At 38.9% G+C, this 24,515-nt stretch overlaps 1 protein-coding gene across 1 annotated transcript in view; it reads left to right on the top strand.

Annotated features, from left to right (window-relative positions):
• The window catches only part of DPY19L1 (dpy-19 like C-mannosyltransferase 1), a 104,201-nt gene that overhangs the window by 17,928 nt on the left and 61,758 nt on the right, over window positions 1-24,515 (top strand). Inside the window, exons 5-7 of the mRNA XM_046668934.1 lie at window positions 126-263; window positions 7,246-7,366; window positions 8,069-8,162. Of these exons, the coding sequence (XP_046524890.1) occupies window positions 126-263; window positions 7,246-7,366; window positions 8,069-8,162 (353 nt within the window). The remainder of the gene's footprint in view (window positions 1-125; window positions 264-7,245; window positions 7,367-8,068; window positions 8,163-24,515) is intronic.

Genomic DNA, 24,515 nt, shown 5'->3' with positions numbered 1-24,515 from the left:
ATATTACTTGCTTGATTGCTTTGTTTTTCAAAAGCAGTGTATTTGTTATTTTTTTAAGCTAATACAAGGCATAGTAATAGTAATTATGTACTTTTTATTATAACTTTAACATATGCTTATTTCAGGGACTATATTATTCCTACTTCAAGACTATTGTGGAGGCACCCTCATTTTTGAATGGAGTGTGGATGATTATGAATGATAAGCTGACTGAATACCCTCTTGTTATTAATACATTAAAAAGGTTCAATCTTTACCCCGAGGTAAGTTGTTACATTTTTCAATTGTGATTTTTTAAAACTTTTTAAAAATTTTATTTGTATTAAATGCTGATTCTAAATCTAAGGTGTAATTTAATATATTAAATTTTGTCTCATTTTCTTAAAGAAACTGCATATCCTTTTTTTGTTTTTTAAAATTTTCATTTTTTTTTTTTTTGAGGAAGATTAGCCCTAAGCTAACATCCATTCCCAATCCTCCTCTTTTTGCTGAGGAAGATTGGCCTTGAGCTAACATCTATGCCCGTCTTCCTCTATTTTATATGTGGGACAGACGCCAGCCACAGTGTGGCTTGATAGGTGGTGGGTAGGTCCGTGCCTGGGATCTGAACCAGTGAACCGCGGGCCGCTGAAGTGAAGTGCACAAACTTAACTACTATGCCACTGGGCTGGCTCCAATGCGTATCTTTTCTTGGAAAGAAATATGGAAAAAGGATCATTATTAATTTTGGGGGGCTTTAACTGATTTTATGGGAACTATTATTATGATTGCATGGTTTAGATAATGTGAAAACTAGATTTTCTGTGTCTACAGGGATTAAAGCAAGGGGGCACCATTACTTTTATATGTCATTTGTCAAATGATGTCTTTTCCCTCTGTGTCTTTATTTAATTGAATGCCCTTTCTCTGGGTAGGCGTAGGGGAATGGTGGGCTTACCCAGGAGGAGAGGGAGGAAGGCAGTGATGTCAGTAACTTGTTTTGGCTTCTCCTTTACCATCCCTGCCTTCAGTTAACACATCCCTAAGCATTCTCCAGGGCCAGGCCGCGATGTGACTTCCTCAGTGATATCCTCCTTGACTTGGTATGAGGTTCTTCAGTTAAGCACACTTTCCCTGTGTTACCCCTTCTTAGCATGCTGATGTTGCTAGGTAGCATGTCACCTGAGGCCAGGGCCGTGGCTGCCTTGGTCTCCGTGGGGATCTCAAGCCTGACTCAGTACCAGCTCTTAGCAGGGCTCCCGTTCATTTCTTGTTGAGTGAAAGGAGGAGTGCAACAGATCAGTGAGTTAGACTGATTGATTAATAAGGAAATAAAGATAGAGGACAGAGAGACGAATAAGTAGCTGCCAAGGTTCAGTGTTTTCTTACTAACATACTGCTTATTGAGTACTTTCTATAACCACGTACGCATTTACTTTTACAGAAATGGGATCACATGACACATATTTGTTTTATAAATGCCTTTTGTCTTTTAAGAATGTTTACAACACTCTTCCTATGTCATCTTTTCTTCCACAGCATCATTTTTAGGCTATATATACAATCTACCATTGTTTATTTAGTCCATCTTCTATGAAAATTTTGGCTGTTTTCAACTTTTTAAATATTCTAAAGCTGCAATAAGCATTCTTGAAGCTAAATCTTCTCACATATCCTTATGTTTTTTGAACTATAAATTTGTTGATGTGGAACTGTTTAGTTTAACAGAGTATATGCTTTAATGACTTTGGTACATGTTGCCACAGTGCTTTCTAGATAGGTCATGCTAATTGAAATTCCCACTAGCAATGTGTTTTGTTCATTGCTGTGTATATGTCTCTATATACATTTAATTCAATGCTCTATATTGAAAATGCATTTTCACTTTTAAAAATAATTGCTCATTCATGCCCTTTGTCTATATTTCTATTAAAGTTTGGTAAGAGCTTGTTTATTATATGTATGATGTTAATACTATGCTATATGGATAAAACATTTTCTCCAGCTTTTTGTTTGCCTTTTAGCTTTGTGTATGATGTATGTGTATTTTTTTCTGTACAGAAATATTATATCTATCAATTTTTTAAATTCATGGTTTTTCATTTATTCATATATATAACAATTTTCATTCTTTTGTCATTATAGTTATATTTTAGATATTTAAATTTTTTTTTATTGTGAATATATATATATTTTTTTAATTTTTATTTTTTTCGGATGTACATCATATTTCAAATTCTGGATACATTACATCATGTTCACCACCCGAACACTAATTATAGTGCATCCCCTCACATGTGACCATAATCACCCCTTTTGCCCTCCCCCTTCCCCCCTTCCCCAATGGTAACCACCAGTCCAATCTCCAATGCTATGTGTTTTTTTTTTTTGTCGTTTTTATCTTCTACTTATGAGCGAGATCATATGGTATTTGACTTTCTCCCTCTGACTTATTTCACTCAGCATAATACCCTCAAGGTGCATCCATGTTGTCACAAATGGCTGGATTTCGTCATTTCTTATGGCTGAGTAGCAGTCCATCGTGTATAAATACCACATCTTCTTTATCCATTTGTCCCTTGATGGGCGCCTAGGTTGCTTCCAAGTCTTGGCTATTGTGTATAATGCTGCAATGAACATAGGGGTGCAAGTATCTTTATGCCTTTGTGTTTTCAAGTTCTTTGGATAAATACCCAGCAGTGGAATAGCTGGATCATATGGTAGATCTATCCTTAATTTTCTGAGGATACCCCAAACTGCTTTCCATAGTGGCTGCACCAGTTTGCACTGCCACCAGCAGTGAACAAGGGTTCCCTTCTCTCCACACCCTCTCCGACATTTGACATTTGTTGTTTCCTGTCTTGTTAATTATAGCCATTCTGACCGGAGTGAGGTGATACCTCATTGTAGTTTTGATTTGCATTTCCCTGATAGCTAATGATGTTGAGCATCTTTTCATATGCCTGTTGGTCATCTGTATTTCTTCTTTGGAGAAATCTCTGTTCAGATCTTTGGCCCATTTTCTAATTGGATTGTTGGTTTTTTTGTTGTTGAGCTGTATGAGTTCTTTGTATGTTTTGGATATTAGCTCCTTATCTGATATGTGGTTTGCAAATATCTTCTCCCAATTGTTAGGTTGTTTTTTCGTTTTGTTGATGGTTTCCTTTGCTGTGTAGAAGCTTTTTAGTTTGATGTAGTCCTGTTTGTTCGTTTTTTCTTTTGTTTCCCTTGCCCGGTCAGACGTGGGACTTGAAAATATGCTGCTCAGACCAATGTCATAGAGCATACTGCCTATGTTTTCTTCTAGAAGTCTCATGGTTTCGGGTCTTACATTCAAGTCTTTGATCCATTTTGAGTTGATTTATGTGCATGGTGTAAGGGAATGGTCTACTTTCATTCTTTTGCATGCGGCTGTCCAGTTTTGCCAACACCATTTATTGAAGAGACTCTCCTTTCTCCATCGTATGCTCTTGGCTCCCTTGTCGAATATTAGCTGTCCATAAACGTGTGGGTTTACTTCTGGGCTCTCAATTTTGTTCCATTGATCTGTGTGCCTCTTTTGGTGCCAGTACCATGCTGTTTTGGTTACTATGGCTTTGTAGTATAATTTGAAATTGGGGAGTGTGATACCTCCAGCTTTGTTCTTTTTTCTCAGGAATCCTTTGGCTATTCGGGGTCTTTTGTCATTCCATATAAATTTTAGGATTCTTTGTTCTATTTCTGTAAAAAATGTTGTTGGAACTTTGATAGGGATTGCGTTGAATCTATAGATTGCTTTAGGAAGTATGGACATTTTAACAATGTTAATTCTTCCAATCCAAGAGCACGGAATATCTTTCCATTTGTTTGTGTCTTCTTCGATTACTTTCAACAATGTTTTATAGTTTTCGGTGTACAGATCTTTCACCTCTTTGGTTAAGTTTATTCCTAGGTATTTTATTCTTTTTGTTGCAATTGTAAATGGGATTGTATTCTTAATTTCTCTTTCTGCTACTTCGTTGTTAGTATATAGAAACGCAATGGATTTTTGTACATTGATTTTGTATCCTGCAACTTGACTGTATTCCTTTATTATTTCTAAAAGTTTTTTAGTGGACTCTTTAGGGTTTTCTAGATATAAAATTATGTCATCTGCAAAGAGTGACAGTTTCACTTCTTCTTTTCCAATGTGGATCCCTTTTATTTCTTTTTCTTGCCTGATTGCTCTGGCTAGGACTTCCAGTACTGTGTTAAATAAGAGTGGTGACAGTGGGCATGCTTGTCTGGTTCCTGTTCTTAGAGGGATAGCTTTCAGTTTTTCTCCACTGAGAATGATATTTGCTGTGGGTTTGTCATATATGGCCTTTATTATGTTGAGATATTTTCCTTCTATACCCAATTTATTTAGAGTTTTTATCATAAATGGATGCTGTGTCTTGTCAAATGCTTTCTCTGCATCCATTGAGATGATCATGTGATTTTTATTCTTCATTTTGTTAATGTGGTGTATCACGTTGATATATTTGCGGATGTTGAACCATCCCTGCATCCCCGGAATGAAACCCACTTGATCATGATGTATGATCTTTTTAATGTATTGTTGCATTTGATTTGCTAGTATTCTGTTGCTGATTTTTGCATCGATGTTCATCAGTGATATTGGCCTGTAATTTTCTTTTTTTGTGTTGTCCTTGTCTGGTTTTGGTATCAGGATAATGTTTGCTTCGTAGAAGGAGTTAGGAAGCCTCCCCTCCTCTTCAATTTTTTGGAAGAGTTTGACAAGGATAGGTATTAAGTCTTCTCTGAATGTTTGGTAGAATTCACCAGGGGAAGCCATCTGGTCCTGGACTTTTATTTTTTGGGAGGTTTTTAATTGCTGTTTCGATCTCCTTGCTGGTGATCGGTCTATTCAAATTTTCTACATCTTCTTGGTCCAGTTTTGGAAGGCTGTATGTTTCTAAGAATTTATCCATTTCTTCTAGATTATCCAATTTGTTGGCATATAGCTTTTCATAGTATTCTCTTATTATCTTTTGTATTTCTGAGGTGTCTGTTGTAATCTCTCCTCTTTCATTTCTGATTTTATTTTTTTGAGCCTTCTCTCTTTTTTTCTTGGTGAGTCTAGCTGAGGGTTTGTCAATTTTGTTTATCTTTTTGAAGAACCAGCTCTTGGTTTCATTAATTTTTTCTATTGTTTTTTAGTCTCTATTTTGTTTATTTCTGCTCTGATTTTTATTATTTCCTTCCTTCTGTTGATTTTGGGCTTTGTTTGTTGTTCTTTTTCCAATACCTTTAGGTGCACTTTTAGATTGTCTATTTGGGATTTTTCTTCTTTGTTGAGGTAGGCCTGAATTGCTATGAACTTCCCTCGTAGAACCACTTTTGCTGTATCCCACAGATTTTGGCATGTTGTGTTTTCATTTTCATTTGTCTCCAGGAATTTTTTAATTTCTTCTTTGATTTCTTCATTGACCCAATCATTGTTCAGTAGCATTTTGTTCAATCTCCACATTTTTGTGGCTTTTCTGGTTTTCTTTCTGTAGTTGATTTCCAGTTTCATACCTATGTGGTCAGAAAAGATGCATGGTATTATTTCCATCTTCTTAAATTTATTGAGACTTGTTTTGTGGTCTAATATGTGATCAATCCCGGAGAATGTTCCTTGGGCATTTGAAAAGACTGTGTGTTCTGTGGTTTTTGGATGGAATGTTCTGTATATATCTACTAAGTCCATCTGGTCTAATGTGTCCTTTAAGGCAAGTGTTTCCTTATTGATCTTCTGTTTGGATGATCTATCCATTGGTGTAAGCGGAGTGTTAAAGTCCCCCGCTAGTATTGTGTTACTGTCTATTTCTCCTCTTATGTCTGTTAATAATTGCTTTATATATTTAGGTGTTCCTATGTTGGGCGCGTAGATATTTACAAGTGTTATATTTTCTTGTTGGATTGTTCCCTTTATCATTATGTAGTGCCCGTCTTTGTCTCTTATTACAGTTTTTGATTTAAAGTCTATTTTGTGTGATACAAGTATTGCTACCCCCGCTTTCTTTTCTTTGCCATTTGCGTGGAATAGATATTTAAACTTTTAATTTATCTGGAATTTGTTTTGATGCACAGTGTGGGGCAGGAATCTAACCTTGTGGTTTTTTAGAATGGTCTTCTGTGCAACCTAACACTTGGATGAGTGGTTCATCTTCTCCTTACTGATTTGAAATAGCTTTCTTTATCATATACAAAATTATTATCCATGTACGTTTGCATCTGTTTTTGGACTTTGTGTTTAGTACTGCCGTAGGTTGAGGTCCTGGGAAGCAGGCTGTAAGACAGAGATTTGCATACAGCAAGTGTATAAGGGAGCGCCCTTAGGGGAAACACCTGAAGAGGGATGAAGGAAGCAGGGCGGGGCAAGAGGAGGAGCTGGGCTCTGATGCAGTCACAACAAACGCCTCAGCCAGTCCCGTGGGAAGTTCTAGAGCTGGAATGACCCTGCAGTTGTCCTACTTTGAGTCAAGGGCCCCTGGCCTTTGTATTCCTCCCTATTGACTAGTCAGACATTGCATGCAGTTGCCCTTGGGTAGGGGGTATGAACTTTAGTGAATGTCTTCTCTTTAGCAGAAGGTAGTCCCCATAGAGGGTCTTGGCTGAGAGCTGTCTGCCACCAACCCTCCTAGCTGCTGGAGGAGTGAGTGCCTCAGCGCTGAAGGGGGATCTGGGTGGCATTCCACAGCTTCCGCCATGGTTACTTTGATGTGCCTGGCTATTCTTGTGTCAGTATCACCCTATTTATTTTAATTATTTACAGTAACAAATTTTAATATCTGTGAGGACATTCTCTTCAGTTGTCTCCTTGTTATTTTTCTAGATAACCATTCTAGATAGACACTTGGGATTTTGATTAGCAGTATTTTATGTATATGAATTAATTTTAGGGAGATTTTACGTCTTGAAAAATCAGATCTATTCAAAAAAGACATAGTATCTTTCTGTTTGTTCAAATCTCCTTTTATATAGCTTAGTAGACTTTTATAGCTTTTGAAAAACACAAATCTTGCAAGTTTCTTGTTATATTTTGTTCTTACTCATAGGTGAACAGTTGAAGACTGACCAGTGGAGAATCTGTGTAGGGGATTGGGAGGTTCATTTTACTAGATTTAAAAGTTGCCAAATGGATGGTGTACAGGAAGGGAGAATTTGATAATTATTGAAATGCCTCAAAAATATTCTAGTAATGAAACTGTTGACGATAATAGCTTTTCTTATGATGTCTCTATTTTTTTTAAACAATAGGTAATCTTAGCCAGCTGGTACCGAATTTATACCAAAATAATGGACTTGATTGGTATTCAAACCAAGATATGTTGGACAGTTACCAGAGGGGAAGGACTCAGTCCAATTGAAAGCTGTGAAGGCAAGTTTCTTTCTATGATATTGGTCTTTATCTGTTGCGGCATAATAAACTTACCCCAAACTTGTGGTATAAACAACATTTTATTATGCTTGTGGATTCTCCATGTCAGGAATTTGGACAGGGCATAGCAAGGTTGGGTTTGTTTCCATGATGTCAGAGGCCTCTGCTAGGCTCAAATGGCTGGGAAGACTGGAATTAACTAGAGGCTGCTACACTTACATTCTGGCCCCTGGGCTGGGCTCAGCTGGGACTGTCACCTGGGACATCTACATGTGCCCTAACCGTGCAACTTGGGCTTTTGTATAGCATGGTACCTCAGGGTGGTCAGGCTTTTTATATGATACTTCAGTTCCAAGTTGGGCACTGCATGGCCTCTTATGACCTAGCCTCAGAAGTCACATAGTATGGCTTCTGCCATCCTTTGTTGAAGCAGTCACAAGCCCAACCAGGCTCAAAAGCTGGGGCATGATCCCACACCTCTCCAGGAGGAGTGTCTGCAAATTTGCAGCTCTGTTTTAAAACTATGTAGCTACCATCCTGTTCTCATCTGTGTTCCTCAGTAGTGTCATGTGTTTGTATAGGAACCAAGACAACCATTTAATATATCTGGCAACCATTTTCAAAATGAGCACATTTTAATATAAATTGCCAGACACTTAAAGTAATTTATAGTTAGAACATATGTTTTGTTTATTTTTAAAGGATTGGGAGATCCTGCTTGCTTTTATGTTGCTGTAATTTTTATTTTAAATGGACTAATGATGGCATTATTCTTCATATATGGCACATATTTAAGGTAAGACTTCATTGAGAGTATTTTAGTATATGTTTATAATATTATATACTAGAATAATAAAAATAGTGAGATAATCATTAACTTTTCAGTTTTGTAACTGTCAGTTTTAAAATGTCAACTTGTATAAATAAAAGTATTTCTCATTTGAATGATTTCACCTTTGGCAGGGCCAGCCAAACTGAAAATAGTTTTAGAGGCTTAAATAGAGCATGGTGGGGATATTTGATAAATTTTAAGTATTCATAGGCATTTGAGCATAAGCAGTATATATTGTTTACATAAAATATAAAGGAAAGGATCACTTATTATCAGAAGGTGTTAATGGCCCTTACTTTGCTAATGTTATAATAGAAATATATTTTATGCAGATGTTTAATATCTGACCTGATTTACTTCCTAGTTGAGCAACATTCCTAAAACTAAAAGATTGACAAATTTCCTAAGGGTTTTTATGTTTAGTTTTCTTCTTTGTTTTTTTGGACAATTCACCACAATGTATACTTGAACTATTTTACCATGACAATATCTTTAGAATTTCCTTTTTTACTGCTTACTGATCCTTTGTAGTACAAAAATATGAGCATAGTTATATAATTTTCAATTTGAGTTAATGAGTTTGAATCAGCTATTAGACTGTTATCTTCTTTGCTTTGGAAGTGTGGATTTTCAGTTTAGTACCTTAAAGATCTATTGAGTTCCTTGTGCAGTTTTGAGTACGTAGCAGTTACTTGATAAATATTTGTCAAATGAGGAAGGTATTAGAAGATCAATTTAAAGTATATTTGCATATAGATTTAATATACTTTGATGCTAATATTTCTGACTTAGTTCTAGGAAAATTCTTTTTAGTATTTTTTTGGGGGAGACAAATGAAAATGCGTGATTAAAAGATGATGTGAAAATTTTGCTTTTGAAACAAGACACAAATAACTTAACCCAAAGTATTTGGTAATCAGAAGAGGGGGCTGACTTGAGGGAAAGCAAGGCCTTGTATCCTGACGAGCCCAGCGTGGAGAAACTTGGGGGCATCTGTTCATTTTGCTAAGTGCTGCCCATCTGTCTTCTAGATAGCTTTATTACATTTGGTAGATTAGATTTTAAGTAGGAGAAATTAAAATATGGGAACATGACATTACTGCTAAATTGCTGATCTGTAGTTCTGCTACTTTTTTCAGTGAAAGAAGAATTTCTAAACATTTATTAAAGTAAACATTCAGCATCCTTTTCCTAATGCTTGTTATAACCATTGTTGCAAAGGCTGAAGAGGCACTATCTGCTGCAGAGAACGCGAGTTTCTGGTTTTGGTTGAGGGGTTCTTGGTGGTTTGGGCCCCTGACCTGAGATTCCTCAGTCTTCAGGCTCAGTAGTCCCCAGTCGGCACTTTTCTCTTTACGCAGAGATGCATCTTCATTTGTTCGGTCAACGTTTAAAGTATAATCAAGTGGTTTCTTTTTGATCCTGCACGATTGGGTTCTGTGAGTATGGCCATGGGTTGAGATGGGAGATGGCGGTACTGTCTGTGAATGGAAGATAGACAGCAAAGGTCAAGTGCCCACGGTTCTGGAGGCAGGAGAAATTTGTTCTGTGTGGAGGGGTTTCTTTAGCCCACCCTTAGAAGATCGGAGCATTCTGGACAGGTGGAGGAGGAAAGAATCCCAGGGAGAGACAGATCCGTTTTACTTGGATGCAGATTATTGAGTGGCATTGTGCAAGATTAAGATTGGAGAGGTGGATTGAGCTGGTTGAAGAAAGACTTTAATGCCAGGCTGGTTTGAAACCTATTCCAAAGCAAGTGAGGGAAATCAGAAATTTGACCAATAGAGGGAAAAGTGTTCAAGACCAGCTATGATCTCTGGAGACCCTTGACTTCCACCTGTCCCCAAGGTCAGCCCGTGACTGCTTCAGCACAGTGTCTGTCAAACTGCAGGGCACGACCTCGCAGGGTTTTAAAATCAATTTAGTGAGTGGACCCAGCAGGTTTTTTTTACATGAGAAAGAAGAGAATACAAATGTAAATAAGAGTGCACTACATTTAATAAGATAGGTATTATTTAGAGAAACTTCTGTTTGTTGTTTGTTGTATATATGTGTATACACATGCTTGTGCTGTTACAGTGTAAATTTTCATTTCTTATTGTAGTTTTAGTGTAAAAAAAATCTGTAGACTACTGCTTAGGGTAGCATGAGGGAGTGACTTACCTTAGAGTATTTCGGTCTTTCCGAGTAGCTGTTTCTGGCTCTTCTCCCAGCTCCCAGGGCTGCAGCCTATTTCACCTCCACCCACTTTACTGCTTTGTGCCCCAGTGGCCCCTTGGGTCTTGCCTGACTCTTTTACCTATCGGTGGTCTGCCCTCTGGAGCTGCGCTTCCATATAGATGCTGCAGTCATGGCACACATTTTCATTTCTCTGGCTCTCCCTTTGGTCTGTTTTCTAGCTTTTTCTTAATTGTGAATAATCTCTTTAGCCTGGTCCAAACACATCCTAAAATCAAGGTTCTTTCCAGCCCCACTCATCCCCAAATAGGGGTCCAGTTCTTGTGCATTATGGAGCCACTCATATTCTAGAAAGCCTTGACTATTGCCCTGTGCCCCAAGGGCAGGTGTGTAATTATCCATCAGTGGTGATCCTGGTTTATATTATGTTAAATGAAGTCTTCTATCACTTCTTTTCTATCAGTTTTTTGTTGTTGCATTTCTAAATGTTCTTGACATGAGTATTTTTAGAGGTCTCAACTCAAATTACTAGTTCGTTCTTGATGTTTTTTTCCTTGATGGTTAGTTAGTCACCCTTCTAATTTTATAAAGTGGGATAAAGCTGCAGACTTCTTAACATGTGGGTTAAGAATAAAGAGGGAGATATCTAAAATTGTGTTTAGAATCTTTTTATAAATTGTGTGATGTATTGCGAAATAGAAGTTGAGATTTGTCTAGTGGATTAGAAATTTATAGACAGATTGAGTATGACATTTTTAATCCAGAAGTATATTTGTTTAAAAATAATACAGACATAAGTTTCTGAAGTCAGGTAAGCCAGTCAATTTCAGCAGAGATGGAAGTAGAAGAGAAAGTCGAAAACATAGCCAAAAGGTGAAATGGGGTCAGGCTGCCATCCTCTGACCTGAGGAGATGAAGTAAGATGTTTTCTGCAAACACAGACTGTTCATGATGTATCTCTTTTTCTGGAATTCTCAGTATTTTAGTATTTCTTTAAAACATTTGTTGTTCTTTATTTTTTTAAACACTGTGTTGTTAATTCATAGTTACAGGTGTTTATTTCAGAAGATACCCTGTTTCTCAGCTGCAGACTGACAGTTTCTGGAGGACAGTTTCTTAAGACACTGAGTGTGAACGTCTCTGTTCTGTAGGGAGGAGGGGACATAAGAGAGTGGTTGGCAGGCACTTAGGAAAATCCCCATTGCTGCTTTTGTATGTATTCCTGGGGAATGAAATTCTCTTATTGATAAATGCGAAAAGCTTTTCTTATTGGACCTCAAGGGCAAATATCGAGCAAGTAATACTAACCCTTCTATTCCTTGTACTTACTTTGATTTTAGTAGTATTCTGGTGTTTGGGGTTCCCTCTAGCTAAGCCATTATTAAGAGTATATTGGATGTTATATAAGCTATTAATTATTTACCCTTAGGGAGTGGTGTGTTGGTAAATGTTCCAGAGAGCCAGCTCTCTCTGGAAAAAAACACATACATACGTACATAAAATCTATTATAAATTTTATTGATATAGAAGATGTGTACAAATAATGACAGGGTTTCTAAACAGGATTTTTTTCTTTCTTTTTGGAAATAGTGCACCAGAAATACTCTGACCAGCTCAAATAAAAGAGGGAGTACAATGCTGGGATACAGAGGTCTGTGGAATTAGGGACAGGAAACCAAGTATTTGGGCCTCATGAAAGCTGAAATTGGGACTTTGAAAGCCCTTTTAACCAAGAAGGCCTATTTCTCCATATCACCTCTCTGTCCTTCCCCACCTGCTGCTCCATTTGTTTCCCGTCTCTGTCACCTCTCTGATAGAGGCTGTGTGTGTGTATGTGTGTGTGTATCCGTGTCCCAGAGGTGTGTGTAGTTCCTCAGATAGCTGGTTTTGGTCATTTTGCCTGGCTTTGGAATTCAAAGGAAGTCAAAACAAACCTAGTTTTTTGAGGGTGAATATTTCTATTAGTGGAAAATTAATTTAGGGCAGAATTAGTCCTGAAAGAGGGATGTCCATTGGAAGACATGCTTTTGTTTTAAGGCTCAGTCCTCTGTCGGTGTTATAGAGTGTCCCCCTACTTGCTACCATTTAGTTTTTATTGTTGCTGTCCTTCAGTCCATCTGTCTTGGTTCCTGCCATCTGCCTAGGAATACGTGCATCCTTACCCTCCCCTCTCAAAGAACAAAATTGAAACAAGACTCTTTTTTTTTTTTTTGAGGAAGATTAGCCCAGAGCTAACTGCTGCCAATCCTCCTCTTTTTGCTGAGGAAGGCTGGTCCTGAGCTAACATCCGTGCCCATCTTCCTCTGCTTTATATGTGGGACACCTGCCACAGCATGGCTTGCCAAGCACTGCCATGTCTGCACCCAGGATCCGAACCAGCAAACCCCAGGCCGACAAAGCAGAACATGTGCGCTTAACCACTGCACCTCTGGGCTGGCCCCGAAACAAGACTCTTTAGTTGGACTGCCCCTTGGGTTCTCCTTCTCACCCCCTAATCTAGTCTTTAAAACTTCTATACCTTCCTCCACTGCGTTCCAATCTCACCAGTGGTGAGGACATGGTCCCATCCACCTGTCCTACTACCTCATTTTACAATGATTGTCTGGTGGCCAAGCCAAGCCATTGTTTTGTTGGTTTGTTTTTAATCTTAGGATGGTAAAATGATGCATAAAATCACCCAGGGTTTTCACAGAGAAGTGCTGTGGCCAACCCAAGAGCCTCTGTCTCTATTTGTTTGTGCTTCGTTTTCTCTTCAGAGTCTCTCCCTGGTTACAGCTGCCACCATCTTTAGAGTTCCTACATCCATCGTTAAAACCATAGCTGAAGGATGGACAAAAATTCCTTTCCCACATTTCCCACATTTCCTGAGACAAGGGAGATACAGCAGAGTCATTAAAGCACTTAGTTCGAGTATGATTTTTAAATCTTGTAATAGAATCTGCCCTTCCCGCTCAATGTCCTATCTCAGGGTACCCAGAGAATACCCCGTTTTGGTTTTTAGGCTCTTCTTCATTTGGTTCATTCTAGATTAAGCATCATCTTCATTTGGTTCATTCTAGATTAAGCAGCTGTTTTGGAGAGAACAGTGGGCAGTGAGTTGGGTTGATGACTCATTGCGGGACAAACTCAGCTCATGCCGTGTCCGTCCGTCTGAACTGCCTGGTCCCTCTCCAGTCAGTGCTGCCTACTTGGACTTTTGTTTGCTGTGCTCCGTGGAATACCATTACTGAACTTTACTGTTGGGGTCTTATAAGACCTGTGAAGTTTATAAGCTATATGAAATTCCTCATTTATGTTTTGTGTATCTTTATGATTTGAGTACATTATCTGCTCTATCACCCATTATCCTTTTTTAAAAAACTTTTTAATGTGTGAAATGTGTCCTGCCTATGGAATTGTATAAAATCTTTATATAACATTTTTAAAGAATAGTAAAGTGAACACCAGTGTACCCATCACAGATTAAGAAGTAAGTCATTATTAGAAGCTTTCATTCACTTAAAATTCCTCCCTTCTCCCAACCCTCAGAGGAAATGACATCCTAACTTTTGGGCTAATATTTTCCTTGCTTTTCTTTATAACTTTACCTCCTATGTATGTATCCTCAAATATGATATATTTTTTAGTTTTGAAAAACTGAGCATCAAGCACAAACCTAGCTGTGTAAGGAAGGGGCAGTATTTCCATTATTAGATGAAAATTTCCAGAAGACGATAGCTGAACAGACCATGTCTTCACATCCCCTGAGGGAACATTCTGGAACTGTTAGTAGCTCAGCTGAGCTAGGAGATGGAGCTGAGCTGCCGGGTATTGGAGTAGCCGATTAAAGCAACAAGCCAAAAGTGAAAGAGTTAAGTCTTTTAATGCTTACTTTGATAGAATAAGCAAGAATCTGAAACTGGAGAAAACCCTGACTCCTCCTGTTCATTTTTCCCCACAGAACGATGCACACCAGTTGAGAGTCAGGTGGATTAGTGCAGACTTGGGGGTCATCTCACTGTTGAGGAAGCCCCCAACAAAAGGCTCCAGCAGTTTTATGGACTCTGAGGTGGGAGGGGGAAGCGTAAGGGAGAGCGCTAGGAGTGGAAAAGTACTGGGTACTGAATCAGAGTGGGGAAATGTGTCTTCAGGGTTTCCTCCTTTTCCTCTCCATATGGAGCCTTCAACAGAGGCACCTGAAGAGGGCTCAGGTAAGAGACCTAGGAATGAAGGCTCTGAAGCTAGCCATGCAAAGATGTGAAGGGAATGACTGGCCTGGGGTCCTGGGTCCTCAGAGTGCACTGGCCGTGCACCACATCTGGTGTGGGGAGGGCGGCTTTCCCCGTGAGGCCTGTTAGGTAAACCTTTGTAATTGTCTGTGGTCCAGTCTGAGAAATCACACATAGGTTTTTAACCAGTAGCGCTACTGCTTAGGATGTCAGTGGGCAAGGTCGTGAGCTACTTCTGGGATAAATGTAGGACTCATTCAGTAGGGGCATCTGGAAGAAATGCAGTGTGGGCCTGGTCCTCAATGTCTAGCAGAAATATCATCAGGCGAGGAGCTATCCCCTGTTTCTCAATTCACCACTGTGTACTCTGGCTCTCAGGAGCATACCAAAGCAGGACAGCTTCTGTGGGTGAAATGGATGCCTTTAGCTGATGCCAACAGTCAGGCAAGTAGGAGCCAAGACAAAATACAGACAAGAATTTGTTCCAGGCTCACCTGGGCATTATCCTCAGGTTCAATAAAACATGAGGATCTTGGGCGTGAGTCCATACTTGGTTCTGGACTCACTGCTTTCTATTGTTTGGTGACTGTCTGTTATCTTGGCATTTTCCTTCTCCATCCAATTGGGATTTCCTTCATTGCTCTCCTATATTGGATCTCTTGTGCCTCTATCCTATTTGTTCTTGTTTCTTGGTTTATTTTCTCACTTTGGTACATTCTCTAGTAGTTTTTGAGAGTGGTTAGATGGGAGGTAAATTTTTGAGACCTTACATATTTGAAAATGTGTTTGCCTTCATATTTGATTGATAGTTTGGCTGAGTATTGAACTTTAGATTGAAAATCATTTTCCTTCAGAATTTTGAAGGCATCACACTATTGTCTTGTTTCTGGTGGTGTTATTCAGGCATTCCTAGTTCTTTGGATTGCTGAACCTTTGTGACCTTTTCTCCCCTTTTTCTCTCTAGAAGATTGTAGAATCTTCTCTTTGTCTCCATGATTCTGAAATTTCACAACAATATGTCTTGGTATAGATCTGTTCTCATTTATTATCTTGGACATACGATGGGTCGTTTCAATCTTGCAACTTATGTTTTGGGAAACTTTTTTGAATTATTTCTTCAATTATTTTGTTCTTTCTGTTTTCTCTTTCAGAACTTCTGTTATTTGGATGTTACATTACCTGGTCCTCTAATTTTTGTGTCTTTTTCCACTTTTATTATCTTTGCTATTCTACATTCTAGAAAATTTTGTCAACTTTATTTTTCCAACCCTTCTACTGAGATTTTCATTTCTGTTATCATGCTTTTAATTTCCAAGAATTTTTATTTGTTCTGTGAATGTTCCATTCAAAAAATAGTATTTCTGTTTCATGGATTCATTATCTCTCTCTTTGAGGATATGAATGATTTTTTTTCTTCACTGAATAACCTTGGCATCCTCTAGTTTGCTTTTTTATATCTTTTGGGTTCAACCTTCCATGTTAGAAGCTTCCCTTAGATGTCTGGCTATCCTAGGGTGTCATGATTAAGACTAGAGAACAGAAGAGCTGTATGGAATCTCTAAATTGTGGGTGGAACCTGTTAACATTGAGTTTTTATATAATTTGAATAAATGACGTGGGAAGAACTTAGAGTGACTGCCAGTTCTTTGTTTTGCCTTCAGATATAAAAGAAAATATGAGGTGACAAAGGTCTTTCAGGGTTGTAATGGGGAGATGAAGTGTTTTATCAGGTTAACTGAAATGGAAGATGATAGAAGAATTTTTAAGAAGTGATTGAGTACGAGGGAGAAGACCTAAATGAGTTAGGAGGCACTGTCTTCTCTGTGAGAATAGAATAAGGTAATGTTTGCAAGGCACTTAGAAGAATGCCTGCCTTCAGAAACTATTTTTTAATTGAATGAAGTGAATAAATAAATTTTTGAAAAAAACCCTTAGGTCATGGTTGCCATATATGAAAGGCACAATAATAGTATATTATTATCTATCACATAAGCTTTATTGACATTTACCAATTTAGGAAATATTTTTCCAAAGGACTCATCTGAAGCTTTCCCTCTGCAGATTCCAGTCTTTACTTAAGACTATTTGTTTACTGAAGAAACACATACATAGCACTTACTATGTGCCCAGCTCTAGTCTTAGCTCTTTATAGTCATAAACTCATTTGATCCTTATGAGTAACCTCTGAGATAGGTTAGCTGTTTTATAGAGGAGGAAACTGAGGCACGAGGACATTAAAAAACTTTCCCAAGGTCACGCGGCTAGTCATTTGCAGAGCTGGCATTTGAACACAGGCTCCAGCCTGTGCTTTCAGCCATCGCGTTCTGCTGTCTTGAGATGAATACTTTTGAAATGTTCTTTCCGATAGTAATTCAATTTTCTGCAGCTTTAGTTAATTTATATTTAAAGACCCTGAGTAATGAATAAAAAGCTGTTTATTCCATTTCCAAAGGGATGGTATTTATATTTCATAAAAAAGTTTCATCTAAAATATTTCAAAGAAAAATGGCACTTTGAAGGATCTAGACTTTGCACTCTCTTTTCTGGAATAGTTAATTTCCTAAAGGTTCTAAATTTGCCAGGATGTTGCAGTTTTTGTGCTAATACTTCTGTCGGCATTGTTTATTTTAGTTTGACATGTAGAACTTTACTCTTTCTAGTATTGGCATTTATTAGGATCCTGTTCTGCCCCCTTTTTCGTTCTCATACTTGTGATTTTGTAATCATTCTAATAGCTGCCTCATTCATTATTTTTCTTAGAACCATTTTGTTGATGCTTTACAAATTAGAATGAAAGGAGCATACTGTGTATGACGTTTCTGTTTCCTTGCATGTCTGTCTCAGTGATTGCACGTCTCTCCCCGATTCACCATCCTCCATATAGAATTGTGCCCCATGGTTTTGAATGATCTGGCAGTTTGTAGGGGTTCAGTCTATTTTTTGAAAAGTTTCTCTTCTAATGGTCTCCAAGCCCCAAATCAATAAGATACACTATTTTATTTCTTTTCATGGTAAATAAGAACATCTATTTTAATGTTGTCTGGAAAACTTTTATGATTTTTTTTCCTCATAGCTCTGTGTCTGACAAATATCAACAGCTTCCCAAATCAGTTCATCGAACAACTTTCTTTCTATTATTGTGTTCTGGAGCTGGGTGTGATACTTATTAGTATGTTTCTAAGCTTAATTGTCATTATTTTGTGTGTACGTACCTGACTTTGGCATTATTTGGCTTTTTGAGGCAACACGCAGCAGCCGTCCCTTGCTCCATCTGTCTCCACCACCCACCCATCCATTTGTCCAGAGAAACCACTTTCAGATCTTTGAAACCTCAGTGATTCTAACGTGTAAACCAGTAGTCCATGTTTATGTTATGATGACAATATAAATATCACTCACTGCTCAGTCAAGTAGGGTAAATAATTGTTTACTTGGGAACAATTTTTTTCCTGTAGTTAATAATTGCCTAATATTTTGTTTTCCTTAGTTTTCTGTATACCTATTAATTCCAAGTCTGCAACTGAACTGTAGCATGCTTGCTTTATACTTTGCCAAATGTATAAAATCCATCATTTCAATTCTCCTTCTCCCACCTCCAGGACTTCCCTCCTGTAGCCCTCTGCCCTTCTGGTTCAACCCTGGTCCGGGCGTTCTCTAGGCTCGCCGCACTGCTGTGGTCCTGGGACAGTTGCTCACCGCCACCCTGAGAGTTCCCGTTTCTTCTCTTGTGTTGGATTTACCATTGCTTGAGTCCTATATTGCCTTCTTTCTTGGTTATTCTTTCATTTGGAGGATCCCATCCTCAGGTAGTTCCCAGGAAAGAGTACGTGGAGGTAATTAAAAAAAAAGTTTATCTTGCATGTTGGAACATTATTTTACTTTTATACTTGATTGCTGGTTTGGCTGGTTTTGGTAATTTATTTTCCCTCAGACTTTGTTCCCCAGTCTTCTAAGATTCAGTACAGCTTTTCAAAAGTCAGGTGCTATTCTGCTGTCAATTCCTTCTTTATGTGGCTCATTTTTTCCTTCTGGCGGCTTAGGTTCTTCTTTTCCTCTTTAGTGTCTTAAAGGTCATGACGTGGTAGATATTGTTTCATTCTTTTCGTCAGACACTCTGTGGGCTCTATCCATCTGGACTCTTCCCTTCTTCTGTTCTGGGGAAAACTTTTTCCAGTATTCTTTTGATGACTTTCTCTTCTCCATTGTCTCTCTTTCTTGAAGTCCTATTGTTTGAATGTTGGACTCTTGGATTGAAATCTAATTTTCTTAGCTTTTTTCTTCCCTTATTTTTTCTGGTATGTTTTATTGTACCTTCTGCAAGATTTCCAGCTCTCCTAAAGAATTTTGAGCTTGAAATTTTCTTCTGCCTCTTGCCTTGTCTTTGTTAAATCCAGGTCCCCTGTGAATTTGTCTTAGTCTCTGTTTTTCACATTGAAAGCTTCCTCACAGTCTGGTGATCCTTAGCTTGACATTTATATTTAAGAATGAGGTAGCTTGTAAAAGTTGGTTAGAAGGTTGTAAGGTGGTTGGGCCTTACTGACTAGTGTGTTTTATTATTGAATGATCAGATTGTAAGGCGCTTTGCTTGGAGAGAGCCAGGCTCCTTTCATCATGTAGCTCCTTCATTTACCAGCCTCAGCAGCCTCTACATAGGCCAGCAGACAGGAGAAGAGAGAGTGGAGGAGGCACATCTGATTCTTAACCAATTCAGTGTGGAAGTGACACAGATACCAGTGACAATTCCCCACCCCCCTGCCTCTGGTATGTGGACATTTGTATATGTGAGGGCCCAAGGGCACTCACCGAGGCAGAGTCCAGTAGTCTCTGTTCCTCTTTCTATTCCCCTGTTGCACTGAGGTAGCTTATTATTATTTCTTTTTTTCGAGGAAAATTAGCCCTGAGCTAACATCTGCCTCCAACCCTCCTCTTTTTGTTGAGGCAGACTGGCCCTGAGCTCACATCTGTGCCCATCTTCCTCTACTTTATATGTGGGATGCCTGCCACAGTATGGCTTGACAAGCAGTGCCTAGGTCCATGCCCAGGATCTGAACTGGCGAACTCTGGGCTGCTGAAGGGGAGGGGGTGAACTTAACTGCTGCGCCACCGGGCAGCCCCCAAGGTAGCTTTTTGACGAAAACTCTAATGAACTTCTCTGCATTTAAGGTCTGCTGCTCAGTATCACTGTGGCCACTCTGATCTGTCCCTGATCTCTTCTTCCTCTTTTGAATATTTCACCTTTCTCTCTCTGTCTCTACTCAGTTTTCCATTGCTTCTCAGCTTTTGTGAAGAAAAGCCTGGCCATTCTTTTGTAGACATAACTAGTCATCAGAAAATGCCTTTTTTTCACTTGAGGAGCGAACCAGTCACAGAGTACAACACATTCATCCTCTGATTTTCTGTTCTTCTCTTTTATCTTCTTTGGTCTTTGGAGGTTTGTAGTGGCTTCTTTGATACCAGGAACAATTTTTTTTAACTACTTTATTTCTAAATATGTTCCAGAAACCCTGAGGGCCTGGAAGATTAGTCAAGCCTCCCTTTTAATTTTGCTTGATGTCCCCCTTTCTATCCTAAAGTGAATAGTCATAGTTAGTATAACTCATTTTCCTACTCCCTTCTCATGATCCAAAGCAAGTTACCTATGAAGTGACTCAGTGTTCTCTAGGTTCTGTGGCAGAACAGACTAGCTTTTTATGTGAGTTCTTTACTCCTCCCCAATCCCATACCTTTTAAGGAAAACTTGAATTTCTTATTTTTTTAATGCCAATTTTGCTTCCATTGTTTTCTTTCTTTTGTTCTTACTTCATTAAAAAAATCAAGCATTTACTGTTTATGCAAGCTGGATTTTTGGCTAAAAACATGTCTTAAGCAGGCTGCGGATTGTACCAGCTCGAACTTTTCCAGCTCCATGTTTTTTTTTCCTTTGCATGTTGTATTATCTTGGCCTGCCTCCACATCTTTAATCATTTGTTCTAACGGTTGTATATGAATATTTAAAAGAAAAGCATTTTTCTTCAGTATGCATAAATTGATGAAAGTTATTGGTTGAAAATATTGGAGTCCTTTCTCCCAAACCTGCCCCCTTTTATGTCACTGGCTCAGCAAATGGCTTAGCCATACTGTTTGTTGCCCGATTCTGACCCCTTTAAGAGATATCCATGACTTTCCTCTTCAGTTACCTCCGAAATCTAAGTAGTCACAAAATCCTATTGGTTTCCTTCTTCAGGATACCTCTGGTGTCTTTGCACCCCGGCATTCTCTCTCCTTGGGACACCCCAGCCTTCTCTTTCCCCGGGACACCATGGCCTTCTCTCTCACTAAGGCTGCCTCAGCTCTGCCACCAGTCCTGCTCCCCGCCAGGCCACTTTCCACATTGCAGTCAGTGTGATTTAGTTTAAGGAACTGTGACAAGGACAGTATAGCTGGAGCCCAGGTTTTGGGGTAGGAGGGAGAATAGTGAAAGGAGTCTGGAGGTGTACACAGGGGCCAGATTCTGCAAGGCATTTCGGACACATTTAGGTATTTGGATTTGCTCCTGAGAGCTGTGGGATGCCAATGAAGGAGTGAGTGGATGCTGTTAGCCTGATTGGGTTAATTTAGTTTTAAAGGTGGCATTACCTCCAGTGTAGAGAATGTTCTGTGGAGGGAGCACGCCTGGATATAGTGAAGCCACGCAGGAAAGTGTTGCAGTTGTCTTGTGGAAGATGGCTGCCTGAGCCAGTGTAGTGGGAGTGGGATGCGGAGAAGTGGATTGACTTTGAGATCTGTGGGAAGCAGCGATCGTGAGGCTTTGTGATTGACAGGTGTTTTTTGTTCGGTAATTTTAGGGGAGCACACGTTTTCACACTGGTGTAATTTTCTCCAGTGGTTCTCAACAGAGAGTAAAAAGCTCGGCATGCCTGTGGGAAGGAGAACAGCTGTGAATTGTGGGGAATGAGTTGGAGTGTTGGGAGATAACAGCTGTGAGGAGGGCAAGTGCGAGAAGCGAGCTCAAGGGCTGATGAAGCTTCCAGGAGTGCTGTCTGCAAGTGGCCATAGAGGAGGCTACTGGCCTCACCTCCAGGCCTTGAGCCATACAAGAGCACGATGGAGTGACGAGGGGAAGTGTTTTCTTGGAGGAGAGTGAGGTTTCCAGGCAGGAGGAGAAGGAAGCATCTGGGTAGAGGCTGGGGGCGCTGGGGAAGGAAGCTCTTCACCATGGAATGGAGGCTCGGAGGACAGAGTAAAAGGTCTGGAAGGGGAGTCAAGCACTGCGGTGGTTGGGTCACAGCTGGGGCTCCACTGAGCACATGGTGCTGATGAGAGCAGGAGCCCACATCTGGGCTGATAAACAAGGGTAGTAACGATGTGAGGTGTGGTGTGTTTGACCACAAGTTTCAAAAAAACCCCACGAATGCCAGCAGTTTTGATTGGATAGTTTTTATGTTTTCATTTCCTCCTCAAATATCTTTTGACCTTCTGCCATTGGCAAGACTCTGTATTAGGCACTGGCAGCTACAGTGATGAATTGGGAAGTTCACAATCTAGTAAATAAAATATTGTGTCTTGGCCCTGGCAGACAGAGTTAGAGGCATTAATTAGTTGCTTGTAACAGACTGGAAGGACTAAGCTGAGAACTTTTCTCAGGCTTCCTGATTCTCATTCCTCACTTTTACTTTCTGTGTCTTTCCTTAATGCTCCCTAGTACCCACCTTAAGTTTAGGGGAATGTGCTGAGCTCTCAGCCAGGCCTGCTAGGCATTTCTTCATCTAGCTAGCGGGGTGCTGAAGCTTGACATCTCAAACTTGAGCCTGGAATTCTTTTAATTCCATGATTTCCAAATTATTCTCTCATGTTATCCTTCTTAAGCATTTATGTAACAAGAAAACTCGAAGAGTTATTTAATGTTGTTTTCAATTAACTATGATTACTTTTTTTTTTCTCTGAACATTGAACTTTGCATGTTTCAACATTCTTTGGTAAATAGAGGTAAAAACCTTAACGATTAATGAAGCCTATCAAAATGTGATGATTGATTTGAATCCGTCACTTAAGGATGTACGAAAGAAGAAAATTGTAAAATTGTTAAATGTCAGAACTGAAAAGTATTTTTAAGATCTTTTGCATTCTTACCCTCTCATTTTATATCTAAGGAAATAGAGGCTCAAAAGGTGAATGAGGTGTATAAGTGAATGTGGTAGAATTAGCAAACTTAGAATGCTTTAAAATTTGCACAATAGGAACTTTCATATTTTCTAACAGTTGGTGGTAGTATTGCAGAAAAACTTTTTTTTTTTAACCACTAGGAAATGCTGAAATATCAACTGATCAACTGTAATGGAAATCAATTTTAACTGTTCTGATTACTCCATCTTTTCTGTTTAGCAAACATAAGATGACCTATGTGGTAGTCTCTGAGGGTCAAAGGGGAGGGAGCTACATACTAGGGACACTACTTTAGATTATTGCAGATTACGTCATTTCATAGTGATTGTAACTCAGAGCATTCCTTGTAGATAAGCAAATTTCATTCTCCCCTCCTGGCTCTACAAGGCCTGAAAACATTCCAGAAAATCTGCCTCCCTGGTGAGTAGAGCAGAGCTGGCTGTATTGAGCTGATGCTGGACCATAACCTGTCTTATGGTAACTTGGTGCAGAGCGAGTTTTGTCACACTGGTTCCGCCTTTAGGAAAAGGTCGGGCCTCAGAGCCCCTGGCAGTTGAGTGAGGACGGAGACTTCTTGGGTACACCTATTCCTGAGGTTTGGTCAGGAAACTGGATTAATGACTCTTCTCTCCTTGTCCTCTCTTTGCTACCATCCCCATCCCTATCTTTTTACTCTGCCATTAACAAAAACTAAGGTTATAACATTTCAGTTTTGACTTCTCTTTGTTCCAGGAGATTTTTAAGAGTTTATTTTACATTAAATTCCCAAAGTATTGTTTTTGCGGTTTTTTTTTTCCATCTTTCTTGTGTTTTAGGTTGTATTGGATTTCAATCAGAGAATGAGGTTTCTTTGCAGCCAGATGCACCAGGGACATAAAAAAATAATATATATTCTCTTTATAGTCAAAATACTATATATAGTCATAAAATTGATCTTGTTGATTATTTCATTCAAATCCTTATTATGTTTCCTTTAGCTTATGTGACCTGCCAAATTCTGAAAATGTTAAAATACTCTACCATGATCAGATTTTATCATGTTCTTTTATTTCTAGAAGTTTTAACTCTAGGTACTTGATTGCTACATTAATCCATAAAATTTTTATCCAAAGAAATACAATTAGAATTGAATAAGTGCAGAGAGACAAACTATCCAACTGAATGAGCAGACTTACCATCATATAAATGACAGTTCTTTCCAAATTATATGTAAATTTAGTGACATTCTGATCAGAAACCCAACAGTTTTTTTTTTTGAGGGAGGGGCACTGGTTAGAATTACCTAAAAAAATCTTAAAAATACGAGTAGGGGGCCAGCTTGGTGGTGTAGTGGCTAGGTTCGTGTGCTCCACTTTGGTGGCCTGGGGTTTGTGGGTTCTGATCCTGGGCGCGGACCTAGCACTGCTCATCTGGCCACACTGTGGCGGCGTCTCACATAAAATAAAGGAAGATTGGCACAGATGTTAGCTCAGTGACAATCTTCCTCAAGCAAAAAGTTGAAGATTGGCAATGGATGTTAGCTCAGGGCCAATCTTCCTAACACACAAAAAATCAATAAATAAGAGTGGTTGGGGGTGGAGAACTTTCCTTATCATGTGTTAAAATTGCTATAATGCTATAGTAATAAAAATAATGTGATACAAAAACTATAGAATTAAATCTATTGACTGGAATAGAACAGATTCTAGTATTGTAAGAAATTAATATGGGATAAAGACTGAATTTCATTTCACTGGGAAAAGAAATATTTGATAAATAGTATTAGCATAGTTGCCTATTTCAAAGAGAA

The sequence above is a fragment of the Equus quagga genome, chromosome 8 (genome assembly GCF_021613505.1).
Source record: "Equus quagga isolate Etosha38 chromosome 8, UCLA_HA_Equagga_1.0, whole genome shotgun sequence".
Classification (NCBI taxonomy): Eukaryota; Metazoa; Chordata; class Mammalia; order Perissodactyla; family Equidae; genus Equus; species Equus quagga.
This window is presented reverse-complemented; position numbering and strand designations above follow the sequence as displayed.